The sequence below is a fragment of the Macrobrachium nipponense genome, chromosome 40 (genome assembly GCF_015104395.2).
Source record: "Macrobrachium nipponense isolate FS-2020 chromosome 40, ASM1510439v2, whole genome shotgun sequence".
Taxonomy (NCBI): Eukaryota; Metazoa; Arthropoda; class Malacostraca; order Decapoda; family Palaemonidae; genus Macrobrachium; species Macrobrachium nipponense.
In genome coordinates this window covers 34,707,916-34,727,112 of record NC_061101.1, presented here as the reverse complement: position 1 = coordinate 34,727,112, position 19,197 = coordinate 34,707,916, and the positions used below count along the sequence as shown (strand labels likewise).

At 36.2% G+C, this 19,197-nt stretch overlaps 1 protein-coding gene and 1 long non-coding RNA gene across 8 annotated transcripts in view; one reads left to right on the top strand and one right to left on the bottom strand.

The window, feature by feature from the left end:
* Window positions 1-19,197, top strand: part of LOC135212078 (uncharacterized) — a 72,766-nt gene that overhangs the window by 34,870 nt on the left and 18,699 nt on the right. Inside the window, exon 2 of the long non-coding RNA XR_010313817.1 lies at window positions 12,853-12,914. This is a non-coding gene — a long non-coding RNA (uncharacterized LOC135212078). The remainder of the gene's footprint in view (window positions 1-12,852; window positions 12,915-19,197) is intronic.
* The window catches only part of LOC135212077 (calcium-transporting ATPase sarcoplasmic/endoplasmic reticulum type-like), a 97,725-nt gene continuing 78,815 nt past the window's right edge, over window positions 288-19,197 (bottom strand). For 3 of the 7 annotated variants that reach the window (XM_064245429.1, XM_064245430.1, XM_064245431.1), the window contains exons 6-10: window positions 18,257-18,399; window positions 13,993-14,083; window positions 10,190-12,236; window positions 9,820-9,937; window positions 8,750-9,109 (exon numbers count right to left, since the gene is read on the bottom strand). In XM_064245429.1, the coding sequence (XP_064101499.1) occupies window positions 8,909-9,109; window positions 9,820-9,937; window positions 10,190-12,236; window positions 13,993-14,083; window positions 18,257-18,399 (2,600 nt within the window). In that variant the 3' untranslated portion in view covers window positions 8,750-8,908. Of the gene's footprint in view, window positions 1,338-2,758; window positions 2,837-8,749; window positions 9,110-9,819; window positions 9,938-10,189; window positions 12,237-13,992; window positions 14,084-18,256; window positions 18,400-19,197 lie in introns of those variants that run through there. The other 4 variants (XR_010313816.1, XM_064245435.1, XM_064245434.1 and 1 more) reach the window with 4 other exon arrangements.

Genomic DNA, 19,197 nt, shown 5'->3' with positions numbered 1-19,197 from the left:
TTGTCCACAGTGTTTTGCAGTCATATACTTTGCTTTCATTGGCATTCACCAGTTGGCTTATCATCAAGTAATGTCATTTGATACTTTAAAGATTTTGCAGTAACAGCAAGTAGGGTATTTTTTTTAATAAGCATTTAAAAATGTTATTGGGTACTTAGTTTACCTGTGACAGTAACTTCCAGTTGCAGAGTCTTTGTTGCATGCCTGTAATCTTCACTCAGTTGTGTATTTACTGGCATTTAACTAAACTTATTGGAAAACTAGAATGGTTAATGACAGACAGAGAGTGAGGTCTTTTTAGATAATTTTATTCTATCAACAATAAATGAGTGGCTCGTACAAAATGGGGTACAGACCAGTTCCCCATCGTTGCACCTGGAAACAAGTGGATCTTTTATGGTCGTACATTGCTCTTTGATGGGTGAGTTGACATGAGCACAGACACAGGACACAACACACTTCATGTGACTTCTGGTAATGTTTGCCCAAGAGCAATAGACTAACAGTTTAACAAAGGGAATCAAAATATTCTAGTTCTTCTAAATCAAATTACAACACAATAAATGTACAAATCCTTCTCTACATATCATCCATTGGATGGAGAATGTTGGCATGGTGATGGGCCATTGGTTGGATCCTCCCCCTGCGCACTTTGTGGTTTGATGTGTGGTCATGATGCCTTGACCTTCTGAGCTCGGAAGGTTGTACATAGGGTGCTGCAGGGGGAGGCTGAGATCTCTGGTGGAGGTGAAGGACCTCGCACACCACCGCCGTCTGCTGCTGCCCCTCCGTTGACCCACAGCCAGTGCCCCTTGAGAGTGTAGATAAGTCAGGGACCTAATTATTACAGGATTTATGAAATCCTGCTGGAGATGTTGCTTAGTGCTCCTTCTTCCCAAGGGACAATGGCCATGGTGGGGGTGGTGCTGGGCTCATCACAGGTGTGGCACTGACGGCTGGCAGGTTAGTACAGCTATGACTACTGGCTGTTAAAACGTATGGAAAAGCTGGAGAAGAAGATGGTATTTTGCCAACTTTTACCATTGTTCTTCGATCTTGCCGGGCACTGTAATGAATAGTCGTGAACATATTAGTGACTAAGTACATAGAGAAAGAATAAATAAGTTAACGACTACTTGCTGCTATGTCTACTTCTTGAATTAAATTACTTTGATACTAAAAGAGAGAATATAGAAAAAAGAATTAGTGGAAGATATTAGAAATTAATATCTACAACTATAGTAGTAATAGTAGTATAGCCAGGTGCCTGAGGTCTTCCTGTGATGGCCATGGTTTACTTCTATATGTCGGGTGCTCTTACTTGACTGCTTCGGGCACTGTTGAGGGGAAAAGGGAAAAAGAATATTAGTATAAAATTTTCAATAGGAATGAAAATGGATGTGCTTCGAAATTTCAGTTAGGCAGAGGGAGGGATCATGAAGGTTGAACACAAAAAGCATCATGGGGTGGGGTTATAAAAAAAAAAATCCTTTTCACCCGTGATTAAAGGCTTATCAGAAAAAAAACACCCATATGCACTGTTATAACATTGTTAAGGGAATGATTTGCTTCCATGAGGGACTATTGTAACTGCAGTACTATACTTGTACAAGTTAATATACCTTTTAGTGTTATCACTGAAGTCTTTACTGATTTGTAGAATTTCACATAATTTTTCGAAATAGGAGAATCAGAACAGAAACAAAATTAGTTACATAATAATTTTACAAATCAACAGTTTCTGTTATGTATATTTTAATAAATTTTGCCTTTAGTGTTAGGTGTTTAGTCACTGGTTATCAGGATATGTATTTGAATTTTAGTTATTGATTACTTTTTTTCGTCATTCTTAAAGTACAATGTAATGAGTATTGATTTTGAAAACTTATCAACAGTGCATTGATGGGATGTTTATATTGGTATATGGTGAAGTCACACTATTCAAGAATTACTAATTTTTTTAGATTATAAACTGAGTATGATAAGATAAAACAAGTGATAGTTGCATTTTATTTTTAGTTTGCTTAGGCCCAAATTTTACATTCTTTGGATTTCTTCCTTACTGCAAATACATTAGTATGTATATATGTATGTATATGTATATGTGTATATACGTGTATTTAATATAATAGATTTATTGATCACTCATAATATACAATTAGTATGGTTTCAGCCTTTTGTTAGACCACTGTAACTATAAAATGCTAAAGACATAACAGTACTAGCAATTTTACTATTTGCTTCGTGTCATCTGGGCTGACTAGAGTTTTTACAGTTATGAATCATTATTGAGATTGAAAATAATGCAAGATGCATAGCTGTAGTAGAAATTAGAACATAAATATATTAGCTATGGTATTCAGCTAAACATATTTCGATTATGAAATTAAGATGTTGGACACTTTTCCTATCCTGTGTAAAGCTCAGATGTGTTTTGAAATTGTTACAAAAACTGTGTTCATCTAAAGAGAATCTACAGAAAGTATAAATTGATACTTTATATATTATTTGAAATATTATTCAGCAGTTTAGCGTGAATTGAAAATTTAAGAAAATTTAAATAGGTATACTACACTTATAAATATCAGTTGAAAGGCTAAGCCTAGCTAGCATGAAGCTAAAAGCATCTAGAAAGCCAGTAGCTTAATATAGTAGTACTAGAGTACTATCTTTGTAAATAAAAAAGATGTACTTCTAGATCTAATGACTAAACTATAAATCTAAGCACCTGCAATTTTTAATTTGAGACCCTGATTACCTAGATAACTTACTGTTGGCAACCAGAGAGGCTTATATTTGTCACATAGTACAGTAGTTCATTGCCTGCCTTCCAAGGCTGAGGGAGTAAAGGAATAGGATTAGTTGGGAATTGGAAAAAAAAGTAAAAAGGGGGAAAAATTCTGTGAGCTTTGGTTTTGCCTTGCTGGCCAAAATAGATAATTGAGGACTACATGCATATGCATAAAAAATTAATGAAAAAGAATGAATTTACTCATGAGGGGTCTTATATGCATCATGAGACAAAGTAGGATGGGAAGTAGGGGTTCAACATGAATATTTGTACTGATCTTTTAATAAAAACTTGAGGTCTGATGCAAAAAGGTTCAATATTAAGTAGGGAACAGTATCATGCATGGAAGCATTCTCAAATAAATTACCAGAGAAATAAGCCAGTACATTATGTAAATATAATGCCTGAGTAGACTTAAAATACACCAACCTATTGTTTTTCTTGTTCTGGAAGATGTAGTATAGTGCTTGAGCTAACAATCTGTGGTCTTAGTATCCAGGATAATTATTGTTTTGGTTTAATTAATTATGATTTCTTTTTACACAATCCAGTAGGAAAAAAATAGGTTGATGTAAATTTGGTCGAGTATGATATACAGGTCAAACAATTAGGTAACAAGTCTTCAGATTAGCCTAATCAAGTATGGAATGCCAGGCAATAAGAGAAGTACTAATACAAAAGGGAGAGCACCACATTTTGTTTTCTTCGTCATGACAAATACAGTAGTAGTAGTAATATTGGGTTCAGCACTTCACAAGAGATGCTGTCACATTAGCATGGGAATCCTGTAATCTGCTTTAAATTGTGTGGAGTTTCAATTATGATTTCATGGTAACAAGATGAATTAAAATACTTTGAAGTCCTGTAAAAGAAAAAAAGATTTTTAAAGCCCCTGTAAAGGGATTAAGACTAAGCATATTAATCTTAAGATTAAGAAAACAAAGCTCTACTTCTAAGTAATACAGCATGCATCCCTGTCTCATACTATTATTGACTTAAGTGCACTTGGAAGATGAAATCTTTTGAGTGAAAACTGTAGCCTTATGCAACTTTTGCATATCTACTGTTAAATCAGTTATTCATTTGCCAAATGCATTTTAGAGTCTTACCTCATAAATCCTAATGCAAGCTGGAATGAATTAGTTACACTCCTTGCTATAATCTCAGACAGAAACAATACCATGGCCACTGTTAAAAGGCCAGTATGTTATGTCAAAATGGATCGGGGGGGATTTTTATATGGGGATAAATGGTGTGGGTTAGGGCACACACAATTAAAATCTCAAGCATAGTTTATTTAACAACGGTTTATTATTTTCTTAACAAAACTCTGACATCACAGTTTGATAAAAGTAAATAACATTTGTGGATTTGTCACTGTGAACACATAGTTGCCAGTCAGTGCATAACCATTAATGCTGACAGGGCACATGGAGAGAAATTTCTATCACTACATGAGAATACCGTCATATCCCTGGTATTAAGAACACGCTCATACAACATATTCAGTTCTTTGGCAGCTATATGGCAAACTCAGCAACGAATGGTTTTATGTATCTTGCATCAGTTATACCAAGTACAATTAACATCTAACTCTCCATTTCTTTTCTGTAGCCCAGTCATACTTTATATCACATGATAATATCAGTACCTGTTCACAAGTGCATTTCCACTTTAGTCCTAAATACTGTAATGAATTACTGGATATGTCAAGGCTTCACGATAATAGTTAGTTGGACTGACACTACGTTTTCTCTAGTTTTTCAACATTGGATGAATACTGAATGTAAGCCAATTCAAAATTGAGACTTGTGCCCTGTTTTCTTTCACATTTGGCTGAATGTATGAGAAATTGTAGTTTTCTCATTACTAGTTCAGTTTACAGTAGTGAAAAGTGTCTGTATCCTATTTTATTTTTATCAAAACAGATGACTTTGTTAGAATGATCATAATACGTAAATACTTAAAGGAATGATTTGAAGTAATATTTGAAGAATTATACAAGGAATGTTGAAAAGAGGAAAGTGGTTGAAGTGCCAAGTCCCAATTTAGAATTAAGCAAATGAGGGTTCCTGTTACAAGTATTGACTAAGGTAGCAGTTCTACCTTGGTAATATACAGCATGGTCTAGATCATAAATGATACATGGTATACTGCTTACAATTAAAATAATATTAAACTGTTTTTTATTCAGTGTTTTTTTATTTGTAATCTTAAAACTTTTCAAGGTTTCTCTAGCTTTTATAAATGCTTAGTAAATTGAATATTTATACATTCTTTACAAATAAGGGGCAGGTAGTTGATACACTGCTTTATTGTATTTTCTTGAATTAGAACAAAGTTTAGGGATGTACTTCACATTAATGTACAGTAACAAATAGAGGTATGAAATTAATTTAAGGAATTAATATAACTTTCTAAAGATATCCTGCAACTTTATGACAAATTGTATGCTAATTTTGTCACTGTTTTATGGGATACTTTTTGTAATTAATTTTTTGCAGCATTGGATAGTCAAAAGGGTTTAAACAGTAACACAAAATGGGATCAACACTGACAGTACCATGAATAGATTCATTGGATGCTCTGAGGGTATGAGCTTATTCAGATACTTAGTTGTCGTTTACATAATGTAATACGTACTGTACTGTACTTGTAACTAGACTTTTTATATATAAGTTAGGGACACAGATTTTAAATACAGTTCTCCCTTAATTGCGTTCCATTTACTTAAAAAAGCTATGTTAGATTTGTTTGTCTATTGGCTTCCTTACAGCTAAAAGACTTCAAGTAAAAACAGCTAACTACATATCACTAGATGAAAATATTAATACCTGTATACCATGACAAGACAAAAATAATGTATATACTATTTGGAAAAAGAAACATTGAAAATTAAATCTCTAGGTCTTGCCAGGTACATTTACCTATCTTATATTATAAATGCCATGAAGAGAAGTAAAAAATATGAAAATATCTAACAATGAGTCAATGGGTGAGTGTGTGAGGCCTAATGAAGTCAAAGAAAACAAACACACAGTATTGGTAATACTCACATCAGTTCTGTTGGTGTGAGTGTGGCTCTTGGGAAGTTGTTGCGAATAAGGGTAGGAGAGGAGGGAGAGGTCAGAGATGAGAGAAATGAGCTACCATAGTGTGGGAAAGGAAGAGGAAATACAGAACTTATTTGAGGATAATCTAGGATGAGTAACTAAGGAATATATGTAGGGAAGGGTTTAAGGTTTGGAAGGAAATTTGGCCGTTCCTCTTCCATGAGATGGAGCATTACTGTGGTGCCTCTTGGAAGTCTTTGATGGTGGGATAATTCAGTTGACTGGAGGTAGTTGTAAAAGGTTCACAGGTGTTTATATTGGTTGGAGGTCCGGATTTGTTGTGGTCTGTCCACAGTTAGGGGACAGTAGGACCGGTGTAGGTTGGATAGGGTTCCCAAACACGATAATGTTCTTGGAATAATTTTTCTACATAGAACTGATATGAAAAAAATAATGTCATCTAGGTCTACACAAAATAAAGACTATCCATCACTTGTGAGAAGATATTGGAATATCACTAGGTATTTGGATGCTATACATTCCATATTTAAATACATAATTATGCTTTGAACACTGTCAAATGATGAGTTCCTACAATGTTGACAAGGGGTTGAATAATGAAAATCTAACAAGTCTAACAAGTAAAGCCAAAATTTACAGTGGATATAATATCCTTTTTCTATTTTTGAATGACCTATTAGAAGTATACCATATTTTCTCTTAACAATAACTTTCATTACCCTATAGAGCCAACAGTATATAAAGTGGAACCCTTTGAAGATGAGTAAGCAGACAAGGAATAGTAGAGGAATTTACCAAGGGTAAGGAGATGCAATCTTTTGTGGGCTTGAATAAATAAAAAATGATTTGGGAATATTAAGATGAAAATATTTCAGTCTGTCCATAACCCAAAAATCATGCCATGCAAACAACATACCCTTATAGTCTCCTTAATATTTTTAATATGCAATGAATAATGGTGGATACACATTCAAGGGTGCTATACAGTGAAATTATCTTATTTACATGGATTTTCTAAGGTTTATGATAACTGGCTATTGTCTAGAATGTTAACTTAATCCAAAATTTAAGTTGTGAAATAGTAACCACCACAGTATCAATTACGTACTAACAGGAAAAGTTAAATTTTAGGATAATTTTTTTCCGTCAATAGCTGTGTGTAATTAACTCTAGCATTGCAAACCTGATGTGGTATGGCTTTTGGTTTTATGCAAGAAGTCCTGCTTGAAAATCGAATGGATGGTTTTACTAATGGGAACACGAATGCTATTTATTGGTATAAAAACTGTATTTTGTAATTTGATAGGTAAGTGTTTTTGTTTAGTGAAAATACTATGATATCATAGGGGAAGCATTTCTTAAAAATAATACTGTATTGCACAAGAATACTTATCTATTTCATTATATATACAGTAATACATACTATATCATATATATATATATAATATATATATATATATATATATATATATATATATCTATATATATATATATATATATATATCTATATATATATAATATATAACATATATATATATATATATATATACTATATACTGTGTATATATATATATATATATATATATATATATATATATATATATATATATATATATATATATATATATATATATGTATAGTTATATATATAAATAAATGTGTATATATATAATGTATATATACATATACATACACACTCACACACCCTAAGGGCACAAGGGACTGTAAGGGTGTGCAGAAGTCATTTGTACAGTTTGTAAGTAACTAATGCTGTGGCTCTGTAACTGATAGTATTCTCTCTCCTGTACATTATATACAGTTTTATAATTTAGCATTTATAACAAGCAGTCCTTACACTACACTATTTGTTGAGATTTTCCTTTTTGTAAGCATTGTGTTACATGAGTGTATTTGAGGAGCTTGATACATGTGCGCATTGGCAACAACAACCACTGAGGAGACTACAGTGATGCACCACAGAGCTATTTACAACAGAAAAAAAGAAGACATTATCCATTGCACTTATGTTATTAAAAATTGCAATGATTTTATACACTACAAACAACAAAAATACTTAAACATCTACAGGATATAAATTAATGAAAAAAAATATGTGGTCTTAGCAGGGTACAAAACCATGCTGGAGGGGATAGTAGAGCCAGATTCCCCCAGAGAGAAAAATAAATACTAATGAAAAAAAAAATAGTAATGAAGGCACATTTTAACTCTTTTTCTGCATGTGCATAAGTCTTCCTGTCATTTAAATTTTTTTTTTAGCAACCTGATCATAATAAAACTGTTGTATGTATATAGTCCATGCACTCTGATTCATCTTCTCACTCTTCTGATGACACCAGGATTGGTTTCTTTTGGATATTTCAAAAGACCTTGGATCCCAGTCAGTTTTGCAGTAATTGATGCCAAATGTTATTGTCATATGTTCTGAGTTGCTGTGGTCTGGAAGTGAGGCCTTCATTCAGAGGCCCTTGGATTATTAATTATTATAATAGTATTCCTGTTAACCCATCTCATTACATCACTTCTATGTACACACACTACACTTATCAGTCACATTTTTCCAGCAAAGCAAACAGCAGTGGCAATAGCAAACAGCAACAGCAGCTGATAGCCACGGCAGAAATAACTGCTGATTTATCTGGTATCAACAATTTAACTAAATCTCACTTATTAGTATCACACACCCCAAGTTTCATAGTCCTGCTTGAACTTGATAGGAAAATTTTGGAGCACCATGGTGTAGAGAAGGGACAGAAAATAAAATATGATTATCAACCAACTATAAGTGAGGTTTGTCACATATTCCTCTTGAGGGATAATCTCAAATGATGCATTACAAATGTTTCTTCTGAGAGAGAGAGAGAGAGAGAGAGAGAGAGAGAGAGAGAGAGAGAGAGAGAGAGAGAGAGAGAGAGAGAGAGAGAGAGAGAGAGAGAGAGAGAGAGAGAGAGAGAGCTCCAAACATCCAAAATGGCACAGTCTTATTCCCCGAAATTGATATTTTATGTTAAGGTGGTGATAAAGGTTAAAAGAAATAAAGCCTGATATAGGCAAAGTAGATAGCCCAGGCTAGCACAATCCAGTGGCACTTATAGAGTGAATTCTCACCATCGGCGTATGTGCGGGCAACGAATTTGAGTGTTTCATCCAGCAACAAAACAGGAAGAGAAATCTTCATTACTGCTACCCACTGAGCTACAGTAAGAGGCATCACCTGGAACACAGTCTGAACACAAACAAGAAATAGTCATTATGGAATCTCAATAACTTTAAACAATTTCAATAAAAGTATTTGTTGTCTTTGAAAAACATATAGTGACGCTCCTCTACTTACGAACGTTCAAAGCTTTGAACAACTTGTGGTCGTAAATTAAAGCTATACTTTACTGTCTTATTATCATAATTTGTTTAATGTATTTAGGTTTTATATGTCATTTGTATTAATAAAATACTCTATACTGTACTAGTAGTATCGTATTTTAGTATGTAGAAACATAAATAGTACTGTGTGTGTTGACTCTTATGCACTGTGTCAAGTTGGAATTACGAAAAAATCAATATACGAACAGCCGTTCAGAACATAATCGTTCCTAAATAGAGGAGTGGAAAACTACTTGTAACTGCTTAATGTGCTGAATCATAATTTTTAGAATTCATAGAAATCATGTTTTAATATATATATATATATATTTTTAATATACTATAATTATTATATAATATATATATATATATATATATATTGTAGGAAAAAGAGGTTGAAAATATTTCTAATAGCTTATGCTTTATATATGTATTGATAAAACTATATATTGAACACTTGATTATTTATCAATTATCATTTTGTAACTTCTAGTAGTACTTTACTGTACCATATCAATTGATATAATTATTGAAATTATCAATTATGTAGTTAGAAAATAAGCAGAAAATACTTACACCAAGGATTTCAACGTAGAGAATGATGAAGTGAAGGGTCATGGAGAGGGCCATAGCCGCCAGCAGCCAGAAGTTGACCCAGGGAGGCATCACAAGCAGCGACTGGTTCTCAGACAAGCTGCAGAAAGATGCATTTTACTGTATACCTATACAATATTTGATTGTGCAGAAAAGTGCCAAATTTGCTGTAGTAAACCGAAGTGAGCAATAACTAAATTTCAAAACATTTGCACAATTATAGTATTTTGTAGCGAGTGCTATTATTTTGTAATGGATTAGTTTACTGTACTGGATGGCATTTGTAAAATTTATAATCATTGCTCAAAACTTGACTTCTTCAGTATGTTTATAAAATATAAAAGCACTGTACCTGTTCAAGGCGTTGAGCATCTCAATGGTGACCAACACTGACAGAGCCATGGTCATGGGGGCAGGGTGGTTGAAGATACCACAGTCCAATCCCTCAAAGTTTTCAGGATCACCGAGACAGGAAAGATGGTGAGACAGCTGATAGTAGTTGAGTTGAGGACCAGTTGGGTCATACATGAACCACCAGGAGGCAGCAAATACTGTTGCACAGCCTACATATCCTCCAATGGCCATGTAACGGAAGAAGAGCCAGCCAGAGATCAGAGATTCATCAGCTTTACGTGGGGGCTTCTCCATAATGTCAAGATCAGGAGGATTGAAACCAAGGGCAGTGGCAGGAAGACCATCAGTGACAAGGTTGACCCACAGAAGTTGGACAGGAATAAGAGCCTCTGGCAAGCCAAGAGCAGCTGTCAGGAAAATGGACACGACCTCACCGATGTTAGAGGAAATGAGATAACGGATGAACTGCTTCATGTTGTTGTAGATGGCACGACCTTCTTCAACAGCAGCTACAATAGATGAGAAGTTGTCATCAGCAAGTACCATCTCAGATGCAGATTTAGCAACAGCAGTGCCAGAACCCATAGCAATACCAATTTCAGCTTTCTTAAGAGCAGGCGCATCATTGACACCATCACCAGTCATGGCAGAAATTTCATTCTCTCCTTGAAGGTACTCAACAATCTTAGATTTGTGGAATGGCTCTACACGAGAGAAGAGACGAGCACGCATGCAAGCCTTTCTCTGTTCATCTTCACTGAGCTCGTCAAATTCACGACCAGAGTAAGACAGGCCAGTTGTATCTTCATCTTCCCTGAATACACCAATACGACGGCAGATAGCTTCAGCAGTAGCCTTGTTGTCACCAGTGATGACAATGACACGGATGCCAGCAGCACGGCACATCTGGATGGAGTTAAATACTTCAGTGCGGGGAGGATCAAGCATACCACAGACACCCACGAAAGTCATGTTAACCTCATATGTGTAGAATTTGCTAGATTCAGCGAGATCCATATCTTCTGGCTTCATTGGAGAGTCAATAGTAGCAAGGGCAAGGCAACGAAGGGTGTCACGACCACAGCCATAATCACGGGTGACTTCAAGAATCTTTTCCTTTACACCAGCAGTAAGAGGAACCTTCTGTGTACCAACGCGGACATGGGTGCAGCGTTCAAGTACACCTTCAGGAGCACCTTTGCAGAACATTTTGGGACCAGTTCCAAGGCGAGTAGGCTTGAGAGGCACACAGTATGAAGACATGGACTTACGATCACGAGAGAACTCCAAGGTGAACTCCTTCTTCCACTTTGTGTCAATATCACCCTTAACAACAATAGCAGCAGAACGACGGTCAAGGCCAGTTTTTGATACGCTGTATGGGTTAATCTTTTCTCCCAGGACAACAAGAGCAGTTTCAGTGGCTTCACCTACCTTTTCAAAAATATTCTTGAATTCATTGAAATCAACTGAAGAATCGTTGCACATGATACAAACAGTGGCAAGTTCCTGTAGACCTTCAAAGTCAGCACCCTTAACTTTAGCACCCTTCAGATAGATATCGCCAATAGGTTCATAAGTGGAGCCAGTAATCTCAAATTCTAGAAGAGAGCAGTCGTTGCCTTCAACCTTATCCATGATGAACATACGGGAGACAGACATCTGGTTAGTTGTAAGTGTGCCGGTTTTGTCAGAACAGATAACAGATGTACAACCCAGAGTTTCCACAGATGGTAAAGACCTCACAATAGCATTCTTCTTGGCCATACGACGGGTGCCCAGGGCAAGGCAAGTGGTAATGACAGCAGGCAGACCTTCTGGAATAGCAGCGACAGCCAAGGCAACAGCAATCTTGAAATAGTAGATGGCACCCTTGATCCATGAACCACCGTGAGCAGGATCATTAAAGTGACCAATGTTGATAGCCCAGACAGCAACGCAGATAATGGAAATAACCTTTGAGAGCTGCTCACCAAATTCATCAAGTTTCTGCTGCAGGGGGGTCCTGATTTCTTCAGTTTCAGCCATCTGTGTGCGAATCTTACCTGAAAGATTCAAGAGAAATTGTCAAAGCTCTGATCACCTCTGTTGTCTTAGCAAATTTGTCCAAGAATTGTTAGTAACAGATCTACTTATGACTTGTATTTTCCTACTCGGTAATTGTCTTCAAGATTATCATCATCATTTTTGCTATTGCTGGTATTACTTAATTATTGCAAATGTAATTTTCGGGGAAATATATAGCGGTCATAAATGCTCTCTTGTCATTGGTTTTTAGTGTATTTTAGGAATCTTTATTGCTTATTTTGCTTAATATCGACAGTTGAGTGCTGCAAAATGATCGATTAATGGATGAATTTAAGTTTTTAAGTTCCATTAATTTTCACTAGTAAATAATCTCTCTTAATTTCAGTAATAAGTCCAAAGGGGCCGTGGAAAACTGTAAATCAAATCCATGCTAGGGAATAGTCTAATGCACAGTCTTTGCTCGATATAAATAAAAACAATTCAAGTATATTTAGTTTAGTAGAAATGAGGGAACTGACTTGTAATTTTTAATTGCTTAAAGATTTACGTTGCATGCACGTTTACTTGTTTGCCAATAGCCCTTCTGTTGCTGCTTGTTTGATTCAGTTTGGTAATTTTCCTTTCTGTTGCCAGATATGCAACTGGGCATCGAGTTCTATGGGCTGACGACCTCTTTCTACAGACATCCGTTTAAGGTAAATAAAGTTTTCCAATTATTCCTGTCAGTTCATGATTAGCAAATAATGTTCTATTTATGCAAGTACAGATGATAATAGGTTAAGTCTGTTTACTCACGTTTCATATTAGAATATTCGCATGCAATAATTATCCAACTCACGGATACCCAAGGCCAAGAAATTGTGTGAACCTATGCCATGAACATTTAACACAATAATTGTGAGTAACTGCAATGCTCTAAATCGTCTTTATTCTTGCTTATGTTATATACGTGTTTTTGAGCACATAGGGCAGGCCGAATCTGTCGCAAGATTGGGATGGAATGGAATGGAATGGAATGGAATGGAGTACGTTTAGAGTTTAGGCGCCAAGCATAGGGACCTATGAGGTCGTTCAGCGCTGGAAGGGAAGGTGAGAGTAGGTAGGTTTGCGTTATGAAGTAATTATTAGGAGAGGGTGGATAGCAAGATGGAAGAAAGAGACTATGAAAGGAGGTGCAGTACAATGAATGAAAGCGGTTGCAGTTCGGGCAGAAGGGACTCTGAAAAAAAACCTTCTGTACTGCCTACAGTGCACCCCGTGAGGTGCACCGACGGTACTATTCCCCTACGGGGTGCATGATTAGGTTAGGGTTTAAGGAAACCTATTATAGGCCAAGAATTGGACTCCAGTAACCCTTTGACTGAATTTGCTGCTTTCCAACGCATTCCTCCTTTGGACTTAGGGATCACTGTCACTAGATATGTGCACAATGAATAGCCACATGCTTCCTAAGTTACATTTGTTGCCTCACATTTTCGATATGCAAGTTACTGCAAGGCTTAATCCATAACAGAAGTACGAAGAAGCCTTTTCCTGCTGTGGTAAGGTTCGAATCCTCGCATGGTAGTAAGGTTGAGGTTACCTTGATGTGTACATGATACGCAAAATGACTTCAAGGCTTGTAGTGATAACTATATCCAAGAAATGTGAAGCGCACTAAAACTTAAGATGTCACTTTAAGACTCTCTCTCTCTCTCTCTCTCTCTCTCTCTCTCTCTCTCTCTCTCTCTCTCTCTCTCTCTCTCTCTCTCTCTCTCTCTCTCTCACACTTACCAATAGCAGTTGCGAGGCCAGTGCCAATGACAACACCACGAGCCTTGCCGGCAGCGACATTGGTGCCAGAGAAGAGGATGTTCTTCTTGTCCTATGGAAAGTAGAATAGCAGATTAGTGAAGGAATATTTTGAACACGCTCTCTTGTTATCTGTATTTCGTGAAGCGGATGTTGGGTGTGTGAAGGATGAGATGTATTTATCCGTTTAATTAAGTGTTATTCAGTGCCTACTGTTGTTCTGAAGTGTGCAGGTATAGCACTTGTCCCAAGTCTCGGCTAAGAAAGTAGAATAGAGAGGTTGTCCATGTATGGAATAAATCTTGGTCTTCATTTATAGGGATAAATTCCATACGTTCAGACCGGACGGTTGTTAGTTATGAAAAATACTAAGGAATCGAAATTTTTTCATTTTACAGCTGTTGCTTGGGAAATTGGTAGCGTGAGTTATGTCATGTCCGTCAGCAAGGAGAATATTATGTTTTTGTCAAATTGCTTGTAGTCTTTCATTAATCTATTGTCCAGTATTTTGTCAAGAGTTTGTAATGATTATATGTTAATGAAAATTTGTGCTCATCTGTTCAGATGAATTATTTTATTATTATGATAAAATAAATAAATTTCCGGTGTCATTGACTATATGTTATGACGTTTGGTCACAGAATTAAGTCAATAAAAGGTTGTAAATACCGTTGCCATTTCTTCTAAAAGGTGTGTTTTGGGTGGACAAGAACCATTTTCTTCGTAAATACAGGAAACAATTGGCTCTTTATTCCGTAATCTATTTCTAGAAAATTTATAAGCAATCTAATGGAAGGAAATTTGAAGTAAACTACATTATATATATATATATATATATATATATATATATATATATATATATATATTTATATATATATATATAATGTGTGTTTGCTTACTTACTGTAACCTACATTACTGATGGACTATAGAGTTACTGTACTGCCCTTATTACTACTTGGGGTCAAATGAAGAGGTAGAATAAAACTGTGAGCAAGTTCTGTTTTACAGGGTTGTGAAATGCCCATTCGTAGTAAATCACCAATTTCATAGCGTGATTGGGAGTCACTGTTCAACTGTTTTGAAGTAGGATAGATTATTTCTCAATTCTGATCTGGTCATCTTTCTATGATTCGTGTAAAGGTTTTAAGTGAATGGATATTTACAGTTTTCAGTGCACATTTCCTGCTATTTTGTAACGCTGCTTACTTCCAGCATATAATATGCCAAGTTCTTGAACCAAAACTCGTTCCATTTAGTTATCACACTGTAACCTAATTACCTAACAATTCTTGGTAACCATGAAAAGATATTATCAACCTTTCATTGCAGTTTCCTCACTGTAATATCCGAAAGTAGATGAAAGTTGTTATGTAATTACTCATTTCATGGACTCTTTATTATTGCTGAGGTTTTTCCTTAAATCTCGCAGGATTCATTAGACGTCAAAAATTCAGAAATTCCCAGTGCATGGGTGAATACAATCTGTGTCAGACATTTCGGTAACAGCTTTTAGATGGTGTCGCTTTAAGGAACCAGTCGAATAGTGTTGACTTAACTTCATACGATGATTTCATCTACCAGGAAAGTTGACCTGAAGTTCACAAATTGAGTTTAGACTTGCAATGGCAATCTAAGTAATTGAATAGCTGTAGGTTAATTGCAGATCTTTCAGAGCTTTGTCCTTAATAAATTTGAGCTTATGTGATTGTCAGGCATATTAGTAGTAGCAATATACAAATTGTGTGTGTGTGTGTGTCGTAAAAGGAGACACATCTAAGAGTGTAGAGGCTGTTTGTTTTCAAAAGAGATAGTCTACTTATTTAGGTATATTTTTTAAAATATATTTAGTAGGTGTAAGAATAAAGTGTTCTTGTTATGTTTTAAACGAAGGTCCATTTAAAAGCTTGTTCTTGTTATTTCAACTCCTTTCCAACAAATAAGGGACGAAATCTTGAAATTTTTAACTGTGCACATATTGAAGAGTAATGAAGGATTGAGTGTTTGTGATGGAAGAACCTCAGCTGAGTATGTATTCAAATTTATATTCCCTGTAACTGGCCAGGTTTTCCACTTGTATTTCCTGTAATGGGCAATAGTAAAGTAATTTATTTATTGTGAAGATGAAAGGGATCATTTCCATAAAGTGTATATAAGTTCATTTTGAGAAGCAATGATTTAGCATGGAAAGTTTGAGAGGCAAAAGAGATTTAATTTGATGTTAAGTATATAGGTATACAAAAATATAGTCTAGCAGACGCACACAGAATATTACATATATTTTTCTTGCATTGATCATGCTTGTAGTTCTTTTTGATGCCAAGTGATATACTTCACAGATATTTATATATAAACTAGCATTTATATATTTACATACATTCATGTTTATAATAATTACACAACTATTTGTTTTACTTGCAAAGGTGTGTGTTCATCGTGGTATAGTTTGTGATTTTTATTGATTTTTTATTACTATCTGTGCTTCTGAAGGTAGAGTTATAAATCTTGGTGCATGTTATCTTGCCTTATTATCTTTAACTGTGGAATTGTTGGTAGTGAACCTCTAAACCTGTTAAAATTTTCAAGGCAGTTTGGACGATAACTGTCAACGTTATTTTTGTGAATATCAGTCTTGTATGAAAATATGTACATTTGGCATTCAGATATTTTATGGATTGTATTGCAGTATAATAGCAATGCAAATTTAGCCTAATAGTGCATTACCTGGTGAACTCAAAACAAATTGAGCTAGTGCATCATGCATTCATCATTACATAAAATTGTGTAGAGAAATTCAACTACTTGAAAAAAAAAAAACAGTTGCATGAATAGGAAAGATGGCGCTTAGAAAGTCATCTGCAAAAGAGAGTTGAGATTTCTTTGAGTGCCGTAGTGCACATGCATTGAAGTACGGTGAAAGATAGTAATGAAAAGGTTACAGAACACTCTCAGCTATGGTAGAGAAGGTGTATATTAGTTCATAACTTATGCATTACACGGATCGTAGAGGGAAGCCCAGAAAGAGCCTCCCCAGCCAGACACGATGCACTCTAATATTAAAGTTCGAGGGACAGTAGTACTCAGTGGCTCTAGAATGTAATGGAAGACAAGAGGGCTTTCAGCGTGATTTGGCAACTAGTGGAGAAATCACGAGAGCTTGCAGGCAGCCATTGAGACACTACAGCTAGAAACAACATACTAGCTGGCAGTCTGCCAAAGGTGGAACAGCAATTGTCTTGGATTGTGATGGAAAAGGACAATCAATGGTGTGATACCAAAACGTGAGGTTTAGTCAGTGCTGAAAGTCAGCTTGGTAAAATCACTTCAATTTTATCTGAACTGAATCCATACTGGTTGCTGGTTCCTCCATTAGCATGAACTTCAACTGTAACAAAAACTGGACTACTGTAGTTAGTGACCAGACAGCAGGCATACAGTACTAGGTAGTAAGACTGTGATTATTAAGACGAATTATGAAGCGACCACTAAGGGTGTGTAATTTCTTTCTCAATAATTTCTTTTCTTTTACCTGGATTATAGCACTGGCAATGCTTGCCCCATCCTTGTCTGCGAGCTTGTAAAGTGAACAAGAGTCCAAATTTGACAAAAGGTGCAAAGGCCTGTTAGGCAATCATATCAAGGTATAACCCTCTGATAGGTAGTAAGTACTGGAGGAGTGAAAGTACACAGAGAAGTTGATAGGGTGGTCTTTTATCAGGCGTTATACATTGCATGAACCAGAGCTACAACTGTTGTTGAAATATTCCACTCAAGTAAAAGGTCTGCTCACTAGAGACTGAGAGATGAACATCAATCAGTTGAAAAGGATAAATAAGACGTTTCAGTATTAGTCAACACCTTACACCAGCACACAAGATAACACTCAGGAGAGAACCTTTCCCTGTTGAATGGGAATGTTTTATAAGCAAGTACTGAGTTATAGATAAAGTCAAAACCTTGAACCAATGGAGGAAAAGACATCAACAAGCTACAATACTCAATTTTTGAAAAAATTATGGTTATATTATTATGTATATTTGTTTGGCTTTTTCTTTCAAGGGGGGTTGGAGACAGTAAGTCGTCTTTATAGTTAAAACCATTAATATGCTATGAAGGGAGGTAGTACGTGAATGAGTAAAATAGCGAATATTACGAATGACATTAAAAAAACACCACACGAAAAAAACTTGGGGCTTGAAAAGGGGGGGGGGGGGGGTGGGGGGGGGGGGGGTGTCGCAATTGCTAACCTGGTTGACAGCCTTGGGGTCGGGGATGGCATCGGTGTGCTTGATGACGGACACCGACTCTCCAGTCAGGATGGACTGGTCAATGCGGAGCGTCGTGGAGTAAATCTTCGTGAGGCGGAGATCAGCGGGGATCTTGTCACCGACTGGAAGATAAAAAAACACCTGTGGACTACGCCTGGTTTATCGTGAGGGCTCCGTAGATACTACCTTTGGTATTTCAAGTACTCCGGAAATGTTTCTTATATTGAGGATATTTATCATATTGCCAGGAAAGATGTCCTGTGCGCTGAGGATGTTGACAGATTATAAGAGAATATATCAATATTTTGAGGACAGTTGTTAGACTGTTGAAATGTGGATGACCCACCTGGATAGAAATCTACCACAACATCAATTACTTGATCCACCGACTTACAAGTGTCATCAGCAGTGCGCGAGCCTTCCTGCACCTCATTTGCACACACACTCTCTCTCTCTCTCTCTCTCTCTCTCTCTCTCTCTCTCTCTCTCTCTCTCTCTCTCTCTCTCCCCGGATATTAAAGCTCATTTTTTACCATTCCTCTTTCATATAATCTGTCTAGCTATTTGTAGGTGGTGCCCTCCCTCCCTCTTAACTCTTCCGAATCATATGCTCTTTTCACGTGGTACATCCTCTTCTTGGCCTCCATGGACTATATGATATTTTCTCACGAATACCCTTCCAAACTTCCACTGTCATATTAACGTAATTGTTCAATTTTTGCGGTCTCTGTTTGCCCTCACTTGCTTTCAACTTTCTCCGCTTGCAAGACCCGTCAAACTCTTTCACTCGTTTCCGCAGCTTCCCTTCACTATCCTCAGTCAGTATTGTAATCTCTGCAAATATCATCAACCATTCCACACTCCGTTCTCGGCTTCATGTTTTTTATCCCACAACTGTGAATACGCTTAATTTCCTCTCA